The 26,241-nt window shown below is 41.9% G+C and overlaps 1 protein-coding gene across 3 annotated transcripts in view; it reads left to right on the forward strand.

Moving 5' to 3' along the window:
• The window catches only part of fgf13a (fibroblast growth factor 13a), a 54,088-nt gene extending 28,142 nt beyond the window's left edge, over positions 1-25,946 (forward strand). For all 3 annotated transcript variants that reach the window (XM_071917089.2, XM_071917088.2, XM_071917087.2), the window contains exons 2-5: positions 224-334; positions 9,022-9,125; positions 22,290-22,488; positions 25,703-25,946. In XM_071917089.2, coding sequence (XP_071773190.1) covers positions 224-334; positions 9,022-9,125; positions 22,290-22,488; positions 25,703-25,839 — 551 coding nt within the window. In that variant the 3' untranslated portion in view covers positions 25,840-25,946. The remainder of the gene's footprint in view (positions 1-223; positions 335-9,021; positions 9,126-22,289; positions 22,489-25,702) is intronic.
• The last annotated feature ends 295 nt before the right edge of the window (positions 25,947-26,241 follow it).

Below are 26,241 nucleotides of genomic sequence, written 5' to 3' on the forward strand. Positions count from 1 at the left end.
TGAGTGGGCATGCATGTTATAAAAGTTATTTCAAACCATGAGACCCCTTGGTTCTCCATTTGTTCATGCACCACTGAACAATTTAAATGGAAATGGCTCTTACAGTGGCTTATTGTGCCTGGAAACCTGCGTATAAGATATCATCAAGCCCAGAGCCTTGATAAAACCTCTGGTCTCACCCCTCTGTCTCCCTGTCTCTCTGTTTCCCTCTCTGCACCCACAGAGCCCCAGCTGAAGGGGATCGTGACGAAGCTGTACAGTCGACAGGGTTTCCACCTGCAGCTGCAGGCAGATGGGACCATTGATGGGACGAAGGAGGAGGACAATGGTTACAGTAAGTTTCACTCTGATTTTCTATTCCCTTTATTTTCATCATACATCTAGTGCTTTACCTGAGTTTTATGCGTAAGTAGGACAGGGAGAACTTTTAACCTTAGTGCTGTCAATTCCATGCACTACAAACAGGATTGCATTAACCTTATTCAGTCTACCATTTATCTCCCTACACCAGCATCAAACTTACTGCGTAACAACATTGCGTTATCCTGAACACCAAAGTCATGCCCCTTGGTTCTGTTTCAAAGAGACAAATAGTAGTAGCTTTGTTCTGCTTAGGTTTGAATATCATTGCTGCATTCTCTCTCTCTGAGTGGTGCTTAGTTTTGCACAGCACTGCATGCTGTTGTTTGTGTTTATTTTTATTTTTACTTCTGTGGATAAACAGTATGGATTTGTAGTATGTTGACGTACATAATGCTATTTTTTTCACGATGCATCTCAACCAGTTCAGTGGATAAGACCCCTAAACCTACAATTCAGTGGATAAGAAAATGTTGTTGCAGTGATGAGGAGCATTCAATTGTGTTTAATCAGAGTGATTCTATAGCAACCTGACCGCGGTTGTTGATTGGCTTTTTTAATCTCCTACACAATGCCTCTTTGGTGAGAGCCAGCCATGTTTTATACTCTGGTGTATTAATGCGTCCCTATCATTATCATTACACCCACCAGCTCTTTGTTTTCCAATGGACAGATTAAAGAGGAGATCAATGCAAGAGTAATAGCACACAGTCGCTTGTCTCAAAAAACAATACAGCAGAAATGGACCGACTGATAATTAGACAGACGGAGCATGTGAGCATTACATGCTTTTGACGATGTGAACTGGCCTTGCAGTGGTTAGTGATCTGTGCGATGTCCACTGTGCCCCCCATGCCAAAAAATGATGTTGAGAAAAAGAGCAGCATGACACATTGGAGCAGCTTTGATTTAATACGTACTGCATAATCCAGACACTAAGCGGATGTAACATTCTGGAGGCTTTGAATTAGTACCTCTATATTTAATTAGTCACTTAGCGGATACGACATGTATATCTTACAAATAAATACCAGCTCTGTGCAAGCTGGCTGTTGTCTGAACAATACAACACCTTTGTAATTTGTATGTAATTTGTTTCTTTCCTCAGTGAAGTGATGAGAAAGTGAAAGTCTACATAGAGCAGCCTATGTGCAGGAGTAGATATGAAGATGAACACTGAAGGGACAACATACTGTACACACACACACACACACACACACACACACACACACACACACACACACACACATACACGCACATATACGCATGTGCGAAACACACATGCACGCTAGATTTACACTAGACTACACACTTCGACCACCCTCCACCATGTCTGCATGGAGTCAGTTTCCTGTTGAGATGACTTACATAACAACTGGCCTGCTTTCCCACCAAAACAGTTTTGAAGAGAAAATTAAAGAGGGCTGCTGAATAGGAAAAGGAGAAAGAGTGAAGCTCTTTGCACTGCTCCAAAAATAGCGTTGTTAGGCGCTGGGTGCGCTTGTCTCCATGGTGACGGCAGCACAGTCCTCTTGGAGCCATGGGCGTAGGAAGCAGTTGGCCATTGGGGGGGACAAATTTGACTACTAGGGTCCAGGGGCATGCTCCACAGGAGGAAAATTAAAAAAAAAAAAACAGCTCTGCAATACTCATTTCTAGTAACTTTTAAAAAGGCTATCTGAAAATAAAGAAAGAATGACTCAGGTGCTAAGTGACAGATCAGACTTTATGTGTTGGTTACAGCAGGCTTTCAGCCAATCTATCTAGTTTCGCCTGTTTCTCATTAATAATAATACAATAACAATAATAATAATTTCTGTCTTGGAATTACAGTGTTTTATGTAGTTGTATTTTCCTTCCAACTAACTGCACTGATATTATCTTGTTTCTAGTTATTTATTTTTTGCGGTGCACTGGTCCTTTTTAAGAGCCAAGTGTGATTTTTCCCCAAGCCCTGCTACAACACTGACTGGCTTTAGCTTGAAAAGATGTTAATTATAAAGTACATACAAAAAGCCAGCACTGTACCTGTTCCATTACGGTAGGATAATGAGCCATGCAAAGAAACGTTTCAGACAAGATGCAAGCCATCCAATATGGTGAAGAATTAAGTTTAAGTTTAGCTGCAAAACATCTAGACCTAACCTACCTTGCCATTTTAAAAAATCAGCACAGACGAAAATATAGTGCTGTAATAATATCAGAGAAAGATTACATACTTACAAGCATACAGGACACTGAGGCAAATAGACAAAGTATTGTCTTTACATAACTGACGGACAGATGTCTGCTTTTTGGAAGCAGTGGCAACAAAGCTATTGACCTTTTTGTTGTTGACAGTCATGAAAACTAGCTTTATATAACTTTTTACACATTTATTCCTCCTTGGCGCAATATCATACCTTTCATTTGCTGCACATCCTCTTTTTTCCTTTCTCTCTCTATCGGCACCTGACCAGTAGTGTTGATTGGACATCTTGTTGTTTGATTACCATGAATTTCTTCATTATGATTGACACTTTAATGGCCCTGTGCTCGCTGACTGCTCTGCTCCATCAGATCAAGTGAAGAGGCATCACTCTGCTCACAATATAAATGTATTTATTTTTTCTACACAGTTAATATCATTCCATTGTCGTTTTGCCCACAGAGGCCTGCATCAGAATGTAAGCCATTATATTCTTTACAATCTGCATTTGCGGGCCAAAACGTCAGTGGAATGATTTTAATATTGCAGAACAGAACACGTAATTACAAGATATTTAATTTAGGCCCAGAGTGACACCTCTTCACACGATTTATGCAGCTTTGTTTTTGGCTGCAGTTTGGAGCGCTGCCTTGGCTGCTTTCTGCTCCTCACCGATATGAAGCCCTATCAAGTCTATTTCTTGTGGCGTACTTTTTTCATATGGAGATACTTCATTCAACTTCATTCCACATTGCACGAAGTCAAAGGCTTTCAAAATAAAAGTCCCGAGGTTGATTTTTCAATGCGGAGGCAAAATAACACAATGTCGTGGTTTATTTTTTGAGGGGGACATTTTAATCATATTTTAATATTGGAGGGGACATGTCCCCCCTGTCCCCCGTGCTTCCTACGCCCATGCTTGGAGCTACTGGTGTCTTGTGATGGTGGGAGAGGACCTACTCAAATGCATGCTCTTACACACACATACACACACACGCACACACACACGCACACTTGCAGAAACGCAAGGAGTCTAACTTTGCTACTGTCGTTATTACCGCATTCTCGTTTAAATAAACACATATTGTATCCAACTGCTGGTATTGCTGAGATGAGTTTGGATGTTGTAATAAAGAAGTTTGATATTTCACCGTGACATTTTCATTAGGAACGCAAACAACGTCACAAATTCAACCAATACATGTTTCATAAATCCCACTTTCTATTTCCATTCCATTTTATGTTGCCCATTTCCTGGTGCTGCATCTGCATTGGGGAAATAGATTGCATATCTAGAGCAAAAACAGGCAACTGTAGGTATCTGTGAAAGAAAGGAAGGTACAGTAGCAATGTCCAAAATGCAGTCCGTTCTCAGTCTTGAGCTAAATGGTAAGATCTACATCCATGTAAGCAATATCTTAGAAACAGACTCAAAAGTTCACAGAATTGCAAAAATGTCCACTCCTTTACTTTCCTTTGATGAAGATTAGAGACAGATCTTGAAATTTAATGATGGGCAAATTATCTCTTCTGTTGTGTATTTCATGTAAGATACATGCTAATTTTATAACCAACAAATTGTTTCAGTTTGAAATGTAAATCTTCTCCTTCGCAATACAGTGGAGCAACTTGTTTTTGATTTAACCTAAGAGTAGTTGTAGTGTTTCTTTATAATTTATCCTGTGGTGCAGTCCTTGTTGCACAAGGCTGCCTCAACATAGTCTAATTAAAAAAAGAGAAAAATCCATTTCCTTTTTGGAAAGGCGTTATGGCCACATACATATGCAATTAAGTCAAAACTAAAGTATTTTCTGTTGAATACAAATGAGCCTTACATTATTTACTTACTTCATACAGCCTTGCATGTTTCTTCAAGTAACCTACTTTACTCCAGAGAAAGAGCTGCTGTATAGGTACAGTAATCATTCAGATCACACCATATAAGTATAGTCGAGAAATATTATTTTCACAACAACTTACTTTTCTACTCCAAGAATATATGATACTGTCATATTCAGGGTGCTCTAATTATAGGTATGTTGCTCCCGGAGTGAATAACAGATGGGAAAAGTGTTTGAAATGCAACTACAGCCATTGCTGGGAATCTTCAGGTTTATCATCACATTGAATTGGCCATGACTCCTAGGCTTCTAGTGGGTGGAACTGAGACATAGAGACAGCCAGCAAGCAATCGTGAAAACTGTCCCTCAGGCCTCCTCACCTTTCTTATTCCCTGCGCCTCTCTGTGCCAGGAAAGGTCTGTGAGTGGGTGGCGGCCCTGTCATCCTCTTCAGTGTGCTCAGGTGTTTCTAGGAGCCAGGAAGTAATTGAGTTTCCCCTCTTGAAAATCCCCATCAGCACATGGCTGGTAATCCTTCTGAAATGAAGTGGACTGCAGATGTGTACGTGTGTGTCGTGGTGGGAGTGGTGGCCATGCAGGGAGAAAGCGAGAGAGAGTAAGAAGAGTGCAATTATAAAAGGAAGAACCCCTCGCACAGCAAGATGCTTCAGGAGAGGAAAAAAAGAAAAAAAAAACTAGTGAATAAGAGAAGACAAGGACGAGAGAATATTGTGAAAATATGGAAGGAAGAAATTGAACAGATTCTAAATGCCAGCAGCATCATGACATTGGAACCTTTGTCCAGGATCAGGCTGTGCCATAAACCTAAAAGCGCTCTACAGGAGAAAAAACTGAATTCGAAAAGTATTGAAAGGTGCCTCTTCACTAGAGTAATACTTAATATGTACTTGAATGGTAAAGGTAGTCACAGATCTGCACAGGGTGATGCCACAGAGACGGTGATTTGCTTGACAGAGTAGCGAGGTGAGATTTCCAGTGAAGACTAGACACTACCTCACGTCCCCTCTGGAGCTATATACAACTCATTTAAATGGATCTATTTGAAGAGAGACTAGCGAAGCAAGTTCACCGGTACTGGCATCTCTTTGACCCATCTTCTAGCAATTACCAAAAAATTCTGTGATGAATTCCTGGCAAGAAATCACTGAAATTCTGCAATCTGATATTGAAGAATGTACCAGAAAGTGGAAAAACCTTAAGGACAGATTTGTTAAAACAAGTAATTAATGTCATTCTGAAGGCTCACCCAAAATAGCACAACGGATAGCTACATAGTTTCTGTGTATTGGTTAATTCCAAATCAGTGCTTGGAATTCTTGTGAAGAACGTTCTTCCCCAGTATTATTGGGCAGAACAAACTACGTTAGTACGGAAAATGCAGTTTGAGATGGACTGTGTGCTTCAAGTCACGCAATTGGTTAAGTTCATTTTCCTGGCTCTGTATTATAGACTATAAACTATTATACTACAGACTGCACTATAGACTGTAGCACTGTTTATTCGTGTGAACTAGATTGGACCTAATGCACCTTTCTCGCAGTGAAAGTGGCTTCATTTCATTCTGGTCGGCCAGGTCACCATCCAGTGCATTCAAGTAAACATCCGGGATTTTGATTGTTCCTCGTTCCCTAGATTCTTGTTGTTTTGAAATCGTACTTTGGCCATTCGTTATCACATTATCAAACGTGTCATCAGGGATATAATAATGTACAAGAATGCATACTGAGAAAGACTTTTGATGTGGCATTTGAAGGGACAGAGGCAAAGAGAGAAAAAGGGAGAAAGAGGGAAAAAAGAGAGACAGGAGAAAGGACAGGGAAAAAAGATGGAGAGGAAAAGATAGAGGAGAGATAGAGAGAGAGAGAGATAGAGACAGAGAAGCACAGACAAAACGAAGATGAACAGAGACAGAGAGAAACAGAGCGAGACCGGCTGAGAGAGAAGGCGTGACATGGTGGTTCAGAGTGTATTTCTGGGACTTTTATGTCTTCCTGCTCAACCAAGGATACGCCGGCTATAGCTGTTTACTCCAGCAAATAAATAAAATATGCATTCCTATCCCTGTTGTTTACAATGAAAGCCCAGGGAGAGAGAAGGTCTGCAATGTTTAAGCGATAAGGGCAGATGAGAGAGCCCATCAAAATGCCTCTATAGTGCACTTCGCTGAAAGGAGCCAGAAGATAGGGATCTACTGAGTGGTTGACAAGAGGACCTATAGTGAGGGCACGCTCTGACTCACAATGCAGCTGATGTTAGAATGGAAGTTTAATTTCTCCTCTCACAGGTGTCCCTGGCAGACTTTGGTTATAGTCCATATGGACAACGTGGCAAGTAACAGTCTTAAAATGTTGGGGAGGAGCATTGTGGTTCTCACCTGTGCAGAATTGATTTGGCACCAACAAAATGCACATAGACTGTATAGGCTGAGGCTAATTAGGTGTAGGTGCACCTCACTGACCGTCTGGACCACTGCTGGCTCTCTCAGCCTCCCGACCAAGCCTCCCCACCCCACTGGCCACAGACAGGTGTGTGTGTGGGTGACGTCTCTGTGTGCACAGGTGTGCATGTGCTGCCTGTGTGTTTCCATGTGTACATGCACAAAAACAAGTTAATGTGTGCATCAGCAATTGAGTTAGTGAGCTTGAGTACATGTCTGCAGGAGCATTTTGCAGCATAGTAATTTAATTTACTACACCTGTAGTTAAAATATATTAAATGTCCATTTTTTTCCACCACAATAGCTGAAATCACAGTGAATAATTAGACCAGTGTGCGAGTGTGCTAATGCATGTGATGGATGTGTTTATGTGAGAATGAGTGTGCGTGTTTGGTTAAATCCCTTGCTGTACAGATGTGCTAGGCTGTGTCCCATGGTACAGAGTGACCCTGTCCACTGGTAGATGGCATGAAGCAGACAGCAGCACTGTCCAACACCAAACATTGACATGTAGCTGTGATGAGGCAGTTATGCAATTTATGTGCTTATATTCAATTTTTTAAATCACAAATAACTCATACTCAACAATAACTAATATTTTGCTTGAAATAGGGACATAGTTTTACAAATGAATCCATGTTGACTGGGTCTGCACAACATTACTTCATCACAGTTTATGTAAAGATAGAAGAAATATATATCTAATCTTAGAAACAGCTGAATTACTTAAAGAAATCTCTTTAGTTCAAGTAACTACATTGTAGTTGTCACAGGTTTAGAATGGTAACAGCCTGAGTTTAATGGCACGGTTCAGACAGAATTAGGCTACGCTTTCTTAGAAACACCTTAGAAACCTTGTCAGACCATAAGTGTTGTTTCCTTTTACAGTCCAGTTTCAGCTTTCTTATTTAATACATTTGATTTTTTAAATTTTGTTAGTATATACTGGTCTTAATGGAACTGAAAAGGAAACAACCATCATAAAGGATCTGGAACAAACAATTCTTCCCTTTACAGTCCAGTTTCAGTTTACTTACTCACAAAATTGTCATGTTTTACTTAGTACTGATGCACAACACACATTGCACATGTTCATCTTGATGGAATGGAAAACGAAAATAGACAATTACTGTATAATTATAAACCATTATACTATAATTATAAAGGACATGGTGGGAACCTGGTAATTCCATGGGAACAAACAACACTTTCTAAAACAGTCCAGGTAGGTTTAACAAACCCTTGCCAGTTATATCCTATTTCTAACACACATAAAAAAGTTGTTATCAAAAATAGGAAAACCCATGTTGAAAGAATGGTCAGATCTGTGAGCTGCTTTGTTACTTTCATTTTTCTGCTTCCTGCACTTGTTTATGATTTTGCTCATTTGCCTCTGGAACCCCCAAGAGTAGCCGAGTCCCTGAGCGTCTGCCATCTTTCTATTTGGGGTTTGACAATAGCGTTCTCCTTACCAACCAAAGACCCACTCTGCCGTCCAGATAGGGATAGGGAACACACAAAAAAAATTATGTAACCCCCTAAAAGTGACTGTAGCTATATTGGGCCTGTAGCAACTCACACTTGGCACTTGCTCTTGAAATTGGGTTTCTGTCTTTTGCCCTCCGATCCCTTTGCCTCTCTCTCTCTCTGTCTGTCTCTCTCTCTCTTAATCCCCTTTCTTGACCGAGAGAGCTGGTATTGGTATTGAAAGGAGACTTTGTCCACTTTCTGGCTTGTGTGGTGACAGTGGGACAAAGGTGCGTGTGGGTTTGACATGCGGGACAGCTCCAGATAGAGGTCTCTGTTTAGATCGCTAAGCACCAACTCTCCATTCAGGAGGCTGCTGCAGAGTTAAAGGAAGTGGTCGGCAGTGTTATTTTATCCTCTGTCGAGTTTAGCTCTGCTTCAGTGGATCTGCTTCTGGGCTTTACTTGCCTCATTGTTAACGCATACATGCTGCACTGTTGGAACACTTTCAAACATCACTTAAGTCTTAATTAGAGTCATAAGGAAGCTAGGTGCAGGTATTTTATATTTGTTGTTTTTTTTGTATTATTCCTCGTATTTCTTGTCTAATAAGAGGAAAAAAATGTTTTAATCTCAAGTGAAAACTTATCCTAACCCTAACCCTAACCCTCTGTTTCTGTCTCTCTCTTTGTCTCTCCCTCTCCCCAGCCATGTTCAACCTTATTCCAGTGGGGCTACGAGTGGTGGCCATCCAGGGGGTGCAGACCAAACTCTATCTGGCCATGAACAGTGAGGGCTACCTGTACACATCAGTAAGTCTAAGTCTGTCACTACGTTTAATTTGTGTGTGTGTGTGCGTGTGCGTGTTTGTGTGTATAGGCTGGGGTCCTGGCCTCTTCCCTAGCGGTTGACCTTCCAGTCCGGTTGTATGCAGACAAAACGCTGCCTCTCTGGCAGACATCTGAGTTACTATGGTGACATGAGGAAGAAGCAGATAGAGTATGTGGGCTGAATGAAGCCATGAAACACTGTTTCTCCACTACCAAAAAACGTGATGTGAGAGAGAGGAGCGAGATATGTTCCAATCAGTGCTTTGGTTAAAACAATAGCAGTTCTTTTGCCTTCAACTGATTCTATTTGATTTTGTTTGCTTGCATATATTTATAACACTGTTCCTGCAGAAATGGGTAACTCTCTCTCCCGCCCTGCCCACTCAGACACAACATCACTCTAAGCCTGTTGAGATAACAACAGCATCATTTTCTGATATAATTCAGTGTCAATAAAAAAGGTGAAGGATTGTATAGGCGGAGAGAGCAGTAACATATCCGGCCGTGGCAGCTGGCTCTTCATCTTTGATTAAATGTGCAAAGTTATGAATAATTCAGTTGCTGGCCGAACAATGTTCCTGTTCGTCTGCCTCCCAAATGTCACCATCGCATTGTGTGGCAGGCGTCACTGAGAAGACTGACAGGCTGGGTGGATGTGCGCCCACAGGGCATGTAGACACACTCGCACACACACACACACACTTGCGCTGTTGACAGACAATCCTCATAGTCAAATTAGTAAAGATTGTGCTGTATGTTAAAGGTCTCAGCAGGCAGGAACAATCCTGATTGATGGAAACAAGCTCAGAGAACAGCAAGGGATGCGCACAACTCAAGGATCTTGTAGCTGTTTATTCTCCAGTCGCTGCCAACAAATAATCTATTACTGTGACAGCAGTGTTGTGAAGGGAGCAGGGAAACCACCCTTCAACCAAAGGATCCGGGGTCAAGCCCCTGTGTCGGCAAGCATCCGCTCTGCTGAAGTGTCCTTGAGCAAGACACTGAATCCCTACCAGCTCCAAGGCGCTGATCTGTAGCTGAACCTGACCTCTGACCTCCCTGTATAGGAGGGAAAGCAGAGAGCGAATTTCCCTACAGGGATCAATATGTCACATTATATTATTAGTGGTAGTATATTTAACATTTGAATGCCATTCTGAAATCTGTTACATTCAGGAATGGGAGCAATTTTCATTATCAGTGCCAATACTGAGTTTTATACTTAGCTTTATTTGTAGGCCTATCAATTTGCATTTACAATAGTGAAACACTGGAATAGGTTTTATTTATTAGTTTGAAATAGAAAGTGTGAAACTGACATAACCTGAAGGAACCCAGATAATCTGTGGTTTTAAGCAGGCTACATTACCTGTGGTTCAGCAGGTAATAATAATTAGAATCAATTGATCTGCTGTATAGAGATATGTGTCAATCTCTCTAAATCTATGCTTTAACCACTTTATTAATTGAATATAAATATGTGCTTCCTGGTAAGAAAAAGTACCAATCCAATGTAGCCTTTGTAAGATCAAAACAATGACAGCCTACTCACCGTAGCCTGTTGAGAATGTAGTTTGGTCTGTCTGTAATTACAATTTAATGAGCACTAGCAGTGGTTTGAAAACATATCCGTGGGGATTGCCCCAGCTGAGCGCGCCTTAGGAGAATATACAAATATAATTGAAATAAAACATACTCCTTCAACCCTTCCCCACATACACATACACACACTGTATTTAACACGGCTCCCCACCAGTCCACAGTTCCCAGTGAGTGATTTTAATGATGTGAGCTTGGCTGTCAGTAATTAAGCGTATGAAGCAAGCTGCAGGTTTAATTTAATAAAGATGAATCTCGTTGGTTAAGGCTCTACAAGTGGAGTCTAGCAACAGAGGCTGTGTTGCCTGTTTGCTAGTTTAGAGCTCTTCACCTCAGTCATCTGCAAATACTTTGTAATGTTGGCTTTAACCTGCTGTGAGTACCAGATGGGTGTGGTTTTGGTCAGGTGAATTGTTAGTCAAAAAAAAAAATTAAATTAACTTTCAAAGACTTCTTTTCTCAACTTTGCAGCATGTTATCCTATGCCACAGTCTATGCTATGTGGCAAACTCCACCAATCTTGTATTCCACGCGGACTAAAGCAAAAGCTAAGAATTATTTGCAAATACTGCTTGACCCAACTCTGATAGAAACACGAAGCAATCCCTCTGAAATGCTATGTGCACTGTGAATCACAGAGTAAAGCCAAAAAGCCTTTCTTTCTGGCTTTGGGTTATAGTAGAGAGAATATAAAGGGAAGGTTACATTATAGAGTATAATGCTTTGAAATATTTCCCCATGGACTGAACCCCTCATGGCTCGGCTGTGGCCTCCCTCTCTCATTACCACATGAAGACGCTTCAAGAAACTTTGAGGTTTTAACGAGCCTTGATTTTGCCTTTTATATTCGTTTGGGTTTTTTTTATGGTGGTATTCATGGTGGTGTTAACCTTTAATCTGATGTTCAAGAATATAAAACCAGTGATCTGAGAAGAATATTGCTAACTGGCTTGGATATCATCTATACCCTTTAAAACCCAAGCTCTCATGTGAAATACAGTACATCTTCTAGGAGTGTTCAGTTTGCCTCTAGCCTGTTAAATTGGAAGAATGCAGTTGGGGGAAGGGGGTGTAGCGCTTTCTATTTCAACTAAATTAGAGGGTGAATTGAATTGAACGTGTAGCTGGCTGCCTAATAGTGCCTGTCTTTCTTGCTGCGATTGCTGCTATGGTAAAGCGCTGCCTTGAAGCTACACACTACAACCAGCCAATGGCAGGCCGGCATTGCAGGGAGATTCCCAATCAATGGTGGAGAAACAATACATGATGCGTTCTAGGTAGGGGGATGGAGCGCTGCCGCTGGGATCCGACTGTCTCCCATTCTTCTTTGTCCATGTGTGTGTGTGCATAAGTGCGTGCACGTGTTTGAATGGAGAGACTTGAGTGGGTGTACTATAATGCATTAAATGCATATGCTGGCACTATACATTTTTATACTCCATTTAGATTTTAGACACATTAAATTATACATTTTTTCTGTATGTTTTAGTCTAATCTACTCTAATCTGATTTTTTTTCCCTTAGCCTTAATTTCGGTGGATTTTAGTGTTTGGCCTTTGGGTTGCTTCACATGTCTCTGTGCATCTGTTTGTACATAACTGTGTATTCTGTACATATGAGAGAGAGACACACACATGCCAAGAAAGAGAGAGAGAGAGAGAGAGGGGGGAGAGTGATTGGGAAATGAGGAGTGAGAAAAAGAGTGCATATGTGTGGGTGAGGCAGAATGCACCAGTGAAAATGTATTCATCCATCAGTGTCACAGTGTGTGGGAGAGGGAGAATCAATTAAACATGTATTTTACTCTATCCTCTCTTCTCTCTTTTGCCCCTCTACTTTTGCAGTTTTTCCCTCTACTTCAAAACTGCTCAAAGTGTCTTCCTTTCTCAGCTGTAAAATACAGCTGGTCTAAAGCAAACCATGAGAAAGGGAAAAAAAATTGTGTTGTCATCACAAACTAAGATCATCCACAATAGCACACAATTACCACCTTAACATATCCTCTCATATTTCTGTGGAAATGCAGCGAATATTTCTATTGAATCTGGAAAATTAAATTTCTTGATATGTTTTCAGATCTAAGGTTCATTTTTAGATCCTGAGCTAAGTGGTCTTTATATATTTCATGAGGCGCCTTTGAAGTGCAGTTATTAATTTCCTGGTGGGTCACTGGGATTAGTGTGACTCACTGAGGCTGCAGTCTAGTCCCGTCTGGACTGCGATGGGTGTGTGTGTGTGTGTGTGTGTGTGTGTGTATGTAAAATGCTCTTGGGATGGAGAGATTCTCGGGGCATCAGGAAGGCCTGGTGGTTAAAGAGACTGTTTGTAACTTAAAGTTAACAAGTTTGATCCCCGTAACAGCCTTGTGTCCTGTTGAAGTAGTTCCTGCGTATGACACCAAACCCCCTACATGCTAACTCATTTATAAGGCCCTCTATGTAAGAGTGCCAGCTAAATGTCTGAAATGAAAAATATAATCTAAATAATGCACAGGAGAAGACAAAAGAGGTGGCCGCTGTCTGGCAGTAGTTACATGATGAGGTAAAAAGAAAAAGTCTTTCTCTCCCGTTTAGCAGTCTAAATTTAGATGTAAATTCTAGCTTCAAAATAGGGCTTTTGCAAAATCATTGAGACGTTATATAATGCAGAAGTTGTGTAAGAGTATATTGTATTCTTAACAACATAATCTTAGCCTTTGTATGTTTGTGTGAGAGAAATAGAGAAAGGAAAAGAGACAGGCAGAAAAAAAGGAGTGTGTATGGCATTGTACTGTATGTATTTATATTTTAGTAAGCTCCTGTTAGATATGTATTTGGCTCACACCCATGCCTCTTCAACCATTTAGTAAGCGCAATGCCTTTGGTAAATAACCATTGCCGTAAGGTCTCTCTCCATTGAGCTGTGTCATTAACTAGCCTGTGTGTGTGTGTGTGTGTGTGTGTGTGTGTGTGTGTGTGTGTGTGGTGCTGGCTTGCGCATGCCCCCTCTTGCATGTGTGTGTTTGTGTTTGGTATTTGCAAGGGTCTTTTCCACTAGCTTAAAGCTCTCCAAATTATTCCCAAACAAATGAGCACTGTAAGAGCGTACTTTATCTTGAGCTAAAGAAAAAGGTGCCTTCTAATCCACTTCCACTCCAGTGAAAAGACTGGGACATTGAAAAGCAGCATTTAGGGGGATTTGTCTCCACAGCCCAGCCGTAGCATTAGCTTTTGTGAGTCTCACAAGCACTGATGTGGCTGCAAAGAAACTAGAACAGCACTCAGCCCTGATGCTATTGGCATAATTGGTGTCATTTTAGTTCAGATATGGCTGCTGAATCCACACGGGACGGAGTGCAGCATTGATTTGGCTTGTCTTGTGAAGGACCTAGCCAATATCTTTACGGAGGAGATCAGATCCATTATGCTAGTATTTCTCCTCCCGCTGATCGGATCAGGAAAACATTGGGTATAATTACTCCCCTGAAGCCAACAGATTGCTGTTTGAGAGTACATTGTAATTGATAGTGTTTTCTTGACATGGCTGCAACAATGATGGAATATTTAGTTCACAGTTATCCGTTGCTGAATTGTATAGTTGTGTGAGTACAAGAGGTTTCCCGGATGAGTTGTGTGTGCGTGTGTCTGTGTGTGTTACATGCGTGGATATTATAAACGTGCAGGGAACCCTCCTGCAGTATGTTACACTGAACGCTCGCGTCAGCCGGTAAATGTCTCCACCCTGCATGCAGTTATTGGATTGTAAAGCGCTAAGGCAATGCTGCTTTAACATGAGCCGGGATTCCCCCCTCTGCTGTAAATCACACGACTCTCCTCCGCCTCTCCCTGCCCTGGTCCCACGAGACAAAATGCACTTGATATAGAAAGGCAAGTGTGAATGGGTTTGTGGATGTGCAAGAAGGGATATCATTGGGAGGGGAGACAGAGATAGTGAAGATTTTGACCAAATTCAAACCAACGTTGTGATTTACAAAAAATAAATCTTGATGTCAAAATCAGTAGGTTTAATTGGTCGTTTTTCCCCACTTCCCACTAAAGAAGCTAAAATAAGTTCTTATCATTTCAGGAATTTCAGATATGGGTGCTATAGATACAAGTTTCATTTGGTTAGATTCTATTCTTTAAAATGATCATACAGTGGAATCTAGGATAAAGTATTAATTGGTTCATGGGGTGGCAGGATGGCCAAGACCATACTATAACTACAAGTTTGATCCCTGCAACAGCCTTGTGTCCCACATACTCACTAATTTGTAAGACACTCTGCATACGAGTGTCAGCTAAACACCTGAAATGAAAAATGAAATAATGGGCAGGAGGAGACAAAAGTATATAAATAAAAAAAGGCTGGCAGATGAAAGTGAAAGATCCTTTAGCATTCAATCCACTCTATCTTACTTATCTTATCTTATCTTACTATTCATTGTCTTTCTTCCTCTGCTGTCTATCATTCAAATTCTTTCTATAGTATGAGGTAAGACAAACAGTTGAAGAATGAAAAGTGGAAAAAGATGACGCGAAGAAAATAGAAGCTAAGGGGAGTGGAGTAAGAAAGAAAATGGAAGCAGCACACAAGTAAAGCAATTGAATGAATTACCACATTTCTCGCACACACCTGACCACACACTTTTTATTTTAAAACATAAAACATGAAAGAATAATACTCATTCACAGAGAACTGACACAATACAAAGAGGTCCCTATACACACCTACACACACCTATTGTCTGCCTCCCTCTCATTCACCATCATGTCTTCTCTTTACCTACGCTATACTCTCCCACACAAGGACACACACACACACACACACACACACACACACACACACACACACACACACACACACACACAAACACACATGGTCCTACCCAGATAGGGAATACCCTGTGGGGGAGGGGAGCTTCAGAAAAGTGGGGTGGGGAGGGGGGTTACTGCGGGGTTTCCCTGTGCCACTCCCATAAAAATGAGGAGAAATGCGTCACAGAGCTCCCAGCAACGTGACTGCACTACCCAATCCTTGATATATGAGATAGGAGAGAGTCTAGGGAACAGCCAAGAGGCATGCACAGCAGGGGTAATGTACTGTGTGTGTGTGTGTGTGTGTGTGTATCTGTGTGTCTGTGTGCATGTGCGTGTGTATTTTCACATGTTTAAGTACACAAAGCACATGAGGTTGTTCCTATTTTTCCACAATGAGCTACTTCCGAATCTATCTCAAACACAGCGACAGCAGCAGAGCCTTTCATCTCATTCTCCTTCAGCATAATTGGCTGTATATGAAGGGGGCTGCTGTATTACTGCAACTCCCCACAGCATATTTACACTAAGGCTGAGCTGTAATAATGTCCGCTTTTACAAAACCACTTGCCTGGACATAGAACGCTAGTGAAGGCTGCCAGCTGTGCATCATTTGGACAAGGACTCGTCATGGTTGCGTTTTTCAAGGAAAAGCCCGAGTAGTATAATGGGATCATTAAAAGTCCATTTAGCCAAACCACCATGGAGACATTGGGGGGGGTATGACACAACAAATCATTTCTATGCAGATAGCTTCCTCTTTTTCTATTTCTAAAATGATTTTCCCTTGCTCCGTCTGGCACTGGAGTCGTGATTAAAGTGCTGATTTTTTTTTTTTTTTTTTTTTTTTCTTCACCACCGGGAGATTGGTTTCAGTGAACAAAAGCTATGCTATTGACTGAAGGAGGCACTGTTGGATCCCATTCAAAAGAATCTGGATGTTTCTGTCTATCACAGTCCTGTTATAATAGAAATGGGGTTCCCCTGCCATTTTGGCCCCTCCTTGCGTCAGTCTGAGGGAGTCTCTTTCCTGTAGACCCACTCTAATACAATAGTACTGGCCAGCAGCCTCTCCTCCATCTTGGCTCTCAGTGTGTCTGCGTCTATCTGTGTGCGTTTGTCATCAATAGACTCTGTTAGTCCTCTCCAGGGTGACTGTGGCCGGCCAAATCCACATAAGCTCATTATTAGAGGTAGAACAGAACTCCTGGCTGAAGAGCTGAGCAGCCCATTATTTAGCCACCAACTGCTGCTAGCGCATTACTCAGCCCTGAGATGGATGCTGCCCAGCCTCCCTGAGACTGCTGCTGCTAATCAGGCTGACCGGAGGGAGAGAGAGAGAGAGAGAGAGAGAGAGAGAGAGAGAGTCAGGCAGCGAGAGGGAGGAAGAGAGAAAGAAATATAGCAAGAGGTTGAGGTTGCGAAGGGGATGGACAGTGATGGAAATAATAAGAATGTGAGAGAGAGAGAGATGGAGGGAGCAATGAAAGAGAGACAAAATATGACTTATATTATTAAGTAAGCAGGGAGAATGGGATGTTTCGAAGGTATTGGTTTAATGTTTTGCCCTTTTAGAATAACCGGTCTCCTCCACAGTCTAGACAAATGCCCTATCCTGACGCTAAGCTTAATGTGTGGCCAAAGCACAGAAAGAAGAAATAAAGCAAGGTTAGGAGCATGAAAATACTATTAATATATTATGCTGCTATACTACTCTTCCTGTTCTTCATGTTCTCACAAATTCTGTTGTTTTTTTGTTTTTTACTGAGTGCTAAAGGTGGAGATGAAACCACAGATAGGCAGGGTAAAATCTGCTGTTAGACTAAGAGGAAAGCTGTGTGATCTGTGATGATACATGGGCTTTTTAAGTTTTAGTCAGGGTTAATCATGAGAATACGAGATGACACAATTTACATATATAGACAATACTATACAGTTTAATACTTGGAGAAAATTGCTATTTAGCTCACCGCTATCCAGCTCAAACATGAATCTCTCTGGCTCAACTCTGCATCCCGTGAAATTTTTTCATGAATGTCATCATTATAATTGTAGTTAATTATCTCTCGCCAGATAAAATTACACCTTTAATCCAATCCCTCACCAAATACAGAAAGCAGATTTGCATTCGGGTCTGAGGGCTCAATTGATTCTAATTAAGCTGACCTTCAAACCCTCTGCATTAGCTGTTCAATGCCAGCAGACCGGTTATGTAAGCGGCAGCGAGTCTCCTGGTAATCTTTTTAAACTGTGAAGAGGCTCCGCTTGTCTGGGAGAGTGTGTTCATGAGGCTATTCATACGGATCGGATGGCAGGAAGGCCAGACACTCAGAGAATCCTCGTTTCCCCACAGTTACTTTTTACAAGACACATGGACACAGGACACAGTGTGAAGCACAATGGCGAGATGATGATCTGAGCTCACTTGCATGCTCAAGACCTTGACATTGAGTCTAGATCCAAACATGAGGACGCAAAATAATAATTGCAATTTCCAGACACAGAGGAAAGATGTCCAGCTACAAGAGATAGAGATAGGCAGTTGAGGCACAGAGCAGTTGAAATAAGACAAATGGGAGACATTGGCTGGTAGGCAGACACACACACACACACACACACACACACACACACACACACAGGCAGTCTAGATATCCCTAGGCTTGTCTAGGGCTGAGGCTGAGATCAAAGACAAAGCTAAGTGCAGACATGGCCTCTGATAGACATTGATTTCCATGGCGTCAGCTCAGAGCTGACTATTGAAAACCAGATAAACTATTAGTGACTACAGATACGCATTTCAACACTGCTGAATCAAATCGAAAAGAGCTGAGTAAAAGGATCTCTGTTGCCTTACAACATTTTCTAGAACCTCACCCTATACTCAAAAAATGTGTTGCATTTGTTTTCATGTAGAAGCCTTTTTTGCATTTTTTTCTTAGAATGCAAACTGTGTATGATTAGACATGAAATTTCTCACCTTTGGAAAGGTTCTACCTAAAGGCGACATATTTAACCATACATGCATTGGTCAAAGACGTGCTCCAACCATGTAATTCCAATAAAGCACGGCTCATTGGGCTTTGTTGGTTGCTATGCCAACTGTTGTGGTACCTAGGGAGGTAGTTAGCAATCTTTCCTGTTTTCTACTGTTTTTTTACCGTTGATGTACTGTGCACATGCTTTGGTAATTGTTGTATGAAAGCCATAATACCATTTAAGACATTCTATACTATGATTATGGGTACAAATTAGATGCAATAGGTATGAGGCACAGCCTCAAAGAATGCCCTCTCAAAATGTGTTTTTGTTTAATAAATGACAATATTTCAATATCGTGTATAAAGGTGTTGATCTTCTGGTGAATGGTCTGTGGATTTCATATTGTGCTGTGTATCTTATTGCCTTATCTCTTCCAAATCTACTTCACTATTGTTGAGAGAACCCTCATTCTAAGTCCATAAGAACCCTTTGTCAGTAGATATGATTTGTCGTGAAAAAATAGTTATTTTTTAACCATTTCCAAAATCAGGTCCTAGGTGGATCAAAGGAAAATAATGTCACAACCCTGGGATTTAAGCATATTTGACCAATTGGAGGAACTGAAACAGTTCAAGTGTGTATGAGATCAGAAAAAAACAACAAATTAAAAAAAAAAAAAAAAAAAAAAAAAAAAGAAACATACCGTATTTCCTCTAATAGTGGCCTGTAGTCAATTAAAAGCCGGGTCTCCGATAATGGCCGGGGCCGTCGTCGACACGAACAAATAAAGGCCGGTCTCAAATACAGGCCGGGGGAAAAAACAAAGGAAACAAGACTAGGTCAAAACCTAGTATATAGCTGCACCGTGTCCGTCTCCTCTCTCCGCCGCTGCCTCTCCACCGCGCCCACGGCCCGCATTGATCCTTCCGATCCAAGCCCCGGACCCCCGCCGAAATCTCGGCCGGATCACCGGGAACACATCGGCGCCCAGGTTCAGTTAGCTTCAGTTAGCTTCAGCTTACATGCAAACAACGGTGGATACCGGTAAACTCCTGGTGCCTGTTTGTAACTGTAGTTTGTAGTAACGTACAAGTGCCACAAGATGGCTCGGCCGGCGGAAGTCTCTGGAGCATGCCGTCGTCGATTACCGTAATTATCGTAATGCATTGCAGTAACAAAAAAACGGCTACCTAACGTACCCCAACAGAAGCAGATCAGAAAACAAGGAGGCTTCGTACTAAAATATGAGCAAATATACTTATCAAACAGAGGGAATTAGAAATAAAGGCCTGTCTCTAATATAAGCCTGCTTCCAATAAAGGCCTGGTACCCTCTGCAGTTGAGGTAAATAAAGGCCCGGGCCACTATTAGAGGAAATACGGTATATATATATATATATATATATATATATATTCTTTTATTTATATATATATATTGCATGGTTACCATGGAAACATCACAGTGCTTTCACAAAGATTAGGAAGGGTTACACATAAATATACCATGTCTAATTTTTTCAAAAAGCCTTTGGGACAAAACACTACCACAAATCTATGTGAACAGAGGAATAGTGTACAAGTGCACATGTCACTTCTCGTTCACTTTATAACCAATCCTTCAACCTCTTCATTTCAAGATCTTCTTTGTGATTTCTTTTACAAAGTAAGTAGCATTTGGGAGTCTTCAGTTTTTACTGAGCAGCCACATCGTCTGCCCCCGGCCGCTTCTCCAGCCCTCCTGGTGCGCTTAGCATTTAGACAAATGGAGTGTTGGTCCCCTCCTGTTAGTTTGCAGCTTAGCTAAGAACCGAGGCTGAGCCAACAGGATGTATCCCCATAGAGGCGGCATGTCACCAGCCTCCTGTGACATCAGCTTTGTTTCTGTTACCGCTTTTTGTCTGGCGTTGTCTGTGCAAGGCAAGGCATGGGTGAGAGAGGATGATGGAGGGATGACTGAGTCCATGATGAGTGTGGTTGTGAACTACTGTAGGTTAGGGCTGAGATTCTGCGTCCAGGATGGAATCGCTGTGGCTGAGAAAAGGCATGATAGGGTGTGGTAGGATTCAATGATAGGTTGCTCTTTTAGCAAGCTCAGAATTAATGGACATTTCTTGTAACATTTTCAGAATAAAGTTCACTCTTTTTACATTGCATGGTTTTTATCTGTTTCATTGTTTGCAAATGCTTCAACTCAAAAGCACATCACCAGACACAAACCTCACTCGGTCTTGTGAAGCCGTATTGCCCCCGCACATGGAGAGTGACACTGTTATGAAAAGCGGAGAGGCCGTTATTGATGACTGCCTGCGTGACAGTGACATGTTGTTTGTCATGATCTCACAGCGGGTCTTCGGCCCCAGGGACACGTCATCTGTCTTGCCACTGACACCCACCCAGGTGAAGTTCTTTTAGCCAAAGTAGGACTGATGCTGGCTTGACCTGCCTCAGTCTGACAGAGGCACCCATCCCTCTCTCTCCAAGGAATCTCTCTTTGCAATTCCCATTAGTTTAACTTATTGGCATTTTCAAATGTGTGTGTGTCCATGTGCTCACATAATATAGTTGTGTGGGTGTGCGATGTTTGCATATGTTTTCATTTGCAGACAGAGTGCATATTCTGTGCTAACAAGGGAATAAAAATCAGAAAGCAGATCGAATGCAGTTAGAAGAAATGAGAGCATGGCAGGAACGATGCTCTGCCGAGTAGCTTCAGTTGCCCCAGTAATGCCTCTCCCCCATGCACACACTGTCCCTCCTCTCTCAGGGGGGACGCTCTCTTCTCCTAACTGATTAGATTCTGCTCTGTAGACTCACCACCAAGCAGCTCCACAAATTGGACAAACTAAGGTGCAGAACACACGCGCGCACATACGCACACACACACCAGCCTGCCTCAAGGGAAATAAACGTCAGCCACGCTAGTGTAGCATTAATGGCCAAATCCTATATAGGCACTGGAATCTAAACCAAACATAGGCAGTGGAGAGAAAAAAAGGGAGAGTGAACTATTGTACAGTATGGAGTCAGGAAGATGAACGACGAAACCAAGCGTCTCTAAAGAGTCTCCAAGTTCCCCCTTAGAGCCATGCTCCGTAGAACAGTCAGCTCATTAGCGAATGGGACATGGGAGTACCTGGATATCATATATAAAAAAAAGCACAACACACACACATACATACACCATGCAGGTACACACAGATTGCATTTAAACCTGTTAGTGAAAGCACCTCAATTATTTTCTTTGTCTGTACTTTAAAAAGAGGTCAGCACTTAAATAGTATGATGACAATTCAAATGATAGTAATCGCTTATCATGCTGAACAAAATCTTAAATACAGGGCACCAACCTCTGAAAGATAATGAATTGCCTAATACATAATTTAGAGCTGGGAGTAAAATGAGAATATACGCTTCATCTTGCCTGTATGTTTTATTAATGCTCCTCTGTATCTGTCATATCACTGTTATCTATGCCATAAAGAGCTACATTATTCACTACAGTAAATGGAATGAATACATTTAGAAAAGTCTCAAGAGATGGGAATCTTGAATCAGGGGCGTGAGATAGAGCCTTGATTCTTTTTCGTGTTTGAGTGTGTGTTGGGTGTGCAGCGCGCCGCACCGTGCCGTTATTAAGTTGCACTCTCAAGTAATGAACTATTACGTTTCAGTCGCTGTCTCTTCGTAAGAGGATGTAAAAGACTCTCGGGACCGTGTTGATTACTGTCCAACAACTATTATACACTGTATCTGCGTCTCTCTTTTCCCCCCAGGAACACTTTACGCCGGAGTGCAAGTTCAAGGAGTCGGTGTTTGAGAACTATTATGTGACATACTCCTCCATGATCTACCGCCAGCAGCAGTCGGGCAGGGGCTGGTACCTCGGTCTGAACAAAGAAGGAGAAATCATGAAGGGGAACCATGTCAAGAAGAACAAGCCAGCAGCCCACTTCCTCCCCAAACCTCTGAAAGGTGAGCCAGCCCAGATCCTCCTTCACATCATGCTGTTAAAGCTTCAGAACAGTGCAGTAGTTTACTTTGAGGATAAAGTTCCTGTACCTGCACAATCTATTGAGAAAGTTTCTCGATTATTCAGCAATGTCACTTTTCTAGCTTTGGCAAAGGGGCTTGTTTGTTAAAGTGGGACACCTTCCAGGAAGACCACTAGGTTTTCTCTGTGATTAAATGTCCCCATTCCCTCTATGCTCTCTGTCCATGCGGGTATTCTCTTTCTAAAGACTAAGAGAATTGCTGCCTCCCTGCCATTTAGCTTCCTCCTTGGAGGTGGTGGCGTGGACCGCACTATTCAGTGGCTCCTTCCAGCTGGTCACACTCCACTGCAGACCGAATATAGAACGAGGCACAGCCATTGTCTGTGGCCAGAGGCAGCAGGAACGATATGGTTATGTACTTTGAATAGAAGCACCCGGCACTTTATTTTACAGTGAAGTCAGGAGGAACCCCACCCATCCAGGCCCATGTGCCTGTGTGTGTAGCGTGGCTGTGGAGAAGAGAGGAGAAGGGGAGGAGAGGGGGAAAAATGGTTCTGTTCTCTCTGTTGAAAAGGCCACGGTCCTTTCATCTCCAACAAGACACAGATTTACCTGTCAACAGAAAGAAGAGAGAGAGAGAGAGAGAGTGTGTCTGTTTTCACTTCAGTGGGATGAAAGGAGAGCACTCAGATGAAATTCTGTCTGAGTGAGAAAGGAACCGCTTGCAGCACAAAATACTCAAGCAATGAAAAAAGAGGGCAATTTATTTAGATTGTTGATTGTTTGGATCTGTCAAATTTGGCCTCATTTGTGGTTTCACTACATCCTTTTTTTGTCTCAGCACATCGCTAGTGCCTCCTAGCACTGTCAAGTAATTACCGGTGTCTAAATAGACAAGTGAAAGGATCATAACTGGTGAATCCAATGCAATGCATGGTATTATAGTATGGTAAGTATTAGATACAGTACAGTCAAATGATCTATGGCTGGCTGATACAGACAAAATTAATATCAGGATAATCATAAGAAAGTATTTCAGTATCGATCTTTAATGATATCTGCTAGCATTGATATTCATCACATTGAACTGCATGGTAATATAAAGTAAGATAAAAAATAGTACTCCCTAATCTCAGTCTAAGTTTTGTGAGAGATTGTAATTAATATTTGTTTTTTATCATTACTTTAGATCCCAGAATTGTATCCTTATTTCATCCCAATATGATTCTATTAAAAGACAATAAATGATAATATTGAATTATTGCCTAGACCTTTTGTTATAATTACAGTATAGTATTATATAGTATGGTGGTGGAGCTGAATTTTTCAGAGGAATGGAAAAGAAGCCGTACATATTCTATGTGGAGACGGATATTGCACACCACGGCATTCTTCTTCATTGCAGAGACTTTCATTAGTTGGATAAAACTACCGTTATAAAGCCTGGTGAGTTAAAATTTTATGCCAGCAATCATTTTGTAAGAATAGGCGAAATGGTGGATATCTCATTTTGGAGTGAAATTCTTCATTTGCCAGTGTGATGCTGCCCCTTCTAGGGTGGCTGGTGGAGCTCCTCCAGCCAGCAGCTTATTAAGAATCCATGTCTGCCCCCTGAGATCACTATAATAGCTTTTCACTTCCATTTAACGGACCATCCAGGGGGTCTCAAACACACTTAAGAGCAATAGCCAGAGAATGATTTCTTTATGCTGAGAGAGAAATAGAGGAGTAAGAGAGAATAATAAGAATAGATGAACGCTGGATGAGAATATTAATGTCTCAAAGAGATACTGTGGCTTTCAGCTGCCTTTTGTGTATTTTATCCAAAAGCACAAATATAACATTTTATGAAGGCCAAAGGCAAATACAAAATGAAAGAATTAAATTCAATGAGGAAGTTAGCTCTAATACCCAAAGATGTTCAACATTCTCGCTGGTTTGCACAAACTTTAAATTATACAGTAATGCGCGATATTTACTAAATCTTTTATGTAACCAAAATTCCAGATGTAGCTAGTGCTTTGCAGCTTTGCAAAGGAAAAAAGAAAGAAAGGGAGAGAGAGAGAGAGAGAGAGAGAGAGAGAGAGAAAGAGAGAGAGAAAATAAAGGAGAATTTGTTCCAGCAGCTCATAAAGATTCAGAGGCAGTGGTGTTACAGGGCACCAATTAAGAAGCTGTCTCTGCACTGGCAACAGCGTCTCCAGCAGCCACTCCTCTCTCCCCATCTGGTTCCAGTCTGCGAGTCTCAACCCACAGCCTCTCCTTCTGTCTTCCTCTGGATGAAGCGATTGTGCAAGTGCAGTCTGTGTCATTCAAACCCAAACAGGAAAATCCTCTTAAAACCCCTCCTAGAAGTCATGATGCATTACCACAAAGAGCCGCCTTTATCACGAGTGTGATAGTCTGTCATGTGGTGCGTTTCTGTCACTGAAAAGATAGGGACAAATAGATGGAGAGATGGAACAAATATGGAGAGATGGATGATTGTTAACGGAGATGGCGGTGTAAAAATGAAAAAACAGCGGTGGTGTTGAGGTGATACCATGCCCCTGAGGTCAGCCGCCTACCATTATAATTACACGATACCTTCACTAACAAGCCAGGTATCGATCATCAGCAGTTTCCCATTGAAGTCCTGCCATTGATTGATGTGTGTACATAGGGATGCTCTGTGGATTGCTGCTGTAACTAAAAATGCTAGGCTAAGGGAAGTGTCTGAAGGACTGGGTTTGCTGTTTCAGCCGCACGCTCCCTAAGGAACGGACATCAAATAGCATTCTCGGCAGAAGGATGTTGACTGCATCCTGAAACCAAAGACTGTGAACCTCAGATTACTGATATTTCTTCTGAAAAGTGGCTGCTGAGATGCAGAATGGGCCATTGATGCATACACAGCAAAGCTAAAGTACTAGCAGCTCCTGAATTTATAATGCCATGCTGTGGACATAAGAACACTTTCTGCCCTCAAAGCCAACCTGGTTGCGTTCCCTCGATTCTGCAGTTTGCAGGATACTGTGTGAATTCTGAAATGTTTCGCCATTAAAATGAGCCACTGTGGAGGAAACTAAGGACACTCATTTTATTCTATTTTGTTGTTTCATAATAGACAATAAATCACAGTTCCGCTTTCCGTTGTCGTCGGTCTAATGTATGCGTCAGTATGTCTGATCGGCACTCTTTCTGTGTTTCTGCAGTGGCCATGTACAGAGAGCCGTCCCTCCATGACTTGACAGAGTTCTCCCGCTCCGGCAGCGGCACGCCCACCAAGAGCCGGAGTGCCTCAGCTGTGCTCAACGGAGGCAAAGCCGTGAGCCAGAATGAGTCCACGTAGCCCGGCCACCAGACCCAGGCCTGGGGCAGAACCACGAAACCTTACCTCCAGCAGAGCGTGAATCCAAGCAGACTTCTCTCTCCAATCAGCGGTTCAGGACTAGCTACGACGACAAACCACACACACACACCCACCCACCACCACCTGTCGCAATCCAATAGGTACCATCCCGGTCAGTCTTTGTTTCCTTCGCAACACAACATCAATAGTAAGAAAATAACGGCACATAAACCATCCTGGACTTGAAAAAAAAAATGAAAAATGACTTTCTTTTCTGGGCTTGACATTTATTTCTTCTCTTGGTCACTCTCTTTTGGCAATGGCCACATACGAGTTAGCTCATCTTTAAGTTGTTTTATTTTTCTTTATTTCCTGTGGACAATAACTTGTTTTCTTAGGTCA

This window comes from Centroberyx gerrardi, chromosome 16, assembly GCF_048128805.1.
Source record: "Centroberyx gerrardi isolate f3 chromosome 16, fCenGer3.hap1.cur.20231027, whole genome shotgun sequence".
NCBI lineage: Eukaryota > Metazoa > Chordata > Actinopteri > Beryciformes > Berycidae > Centroberyx > Centroberyx gerrardi.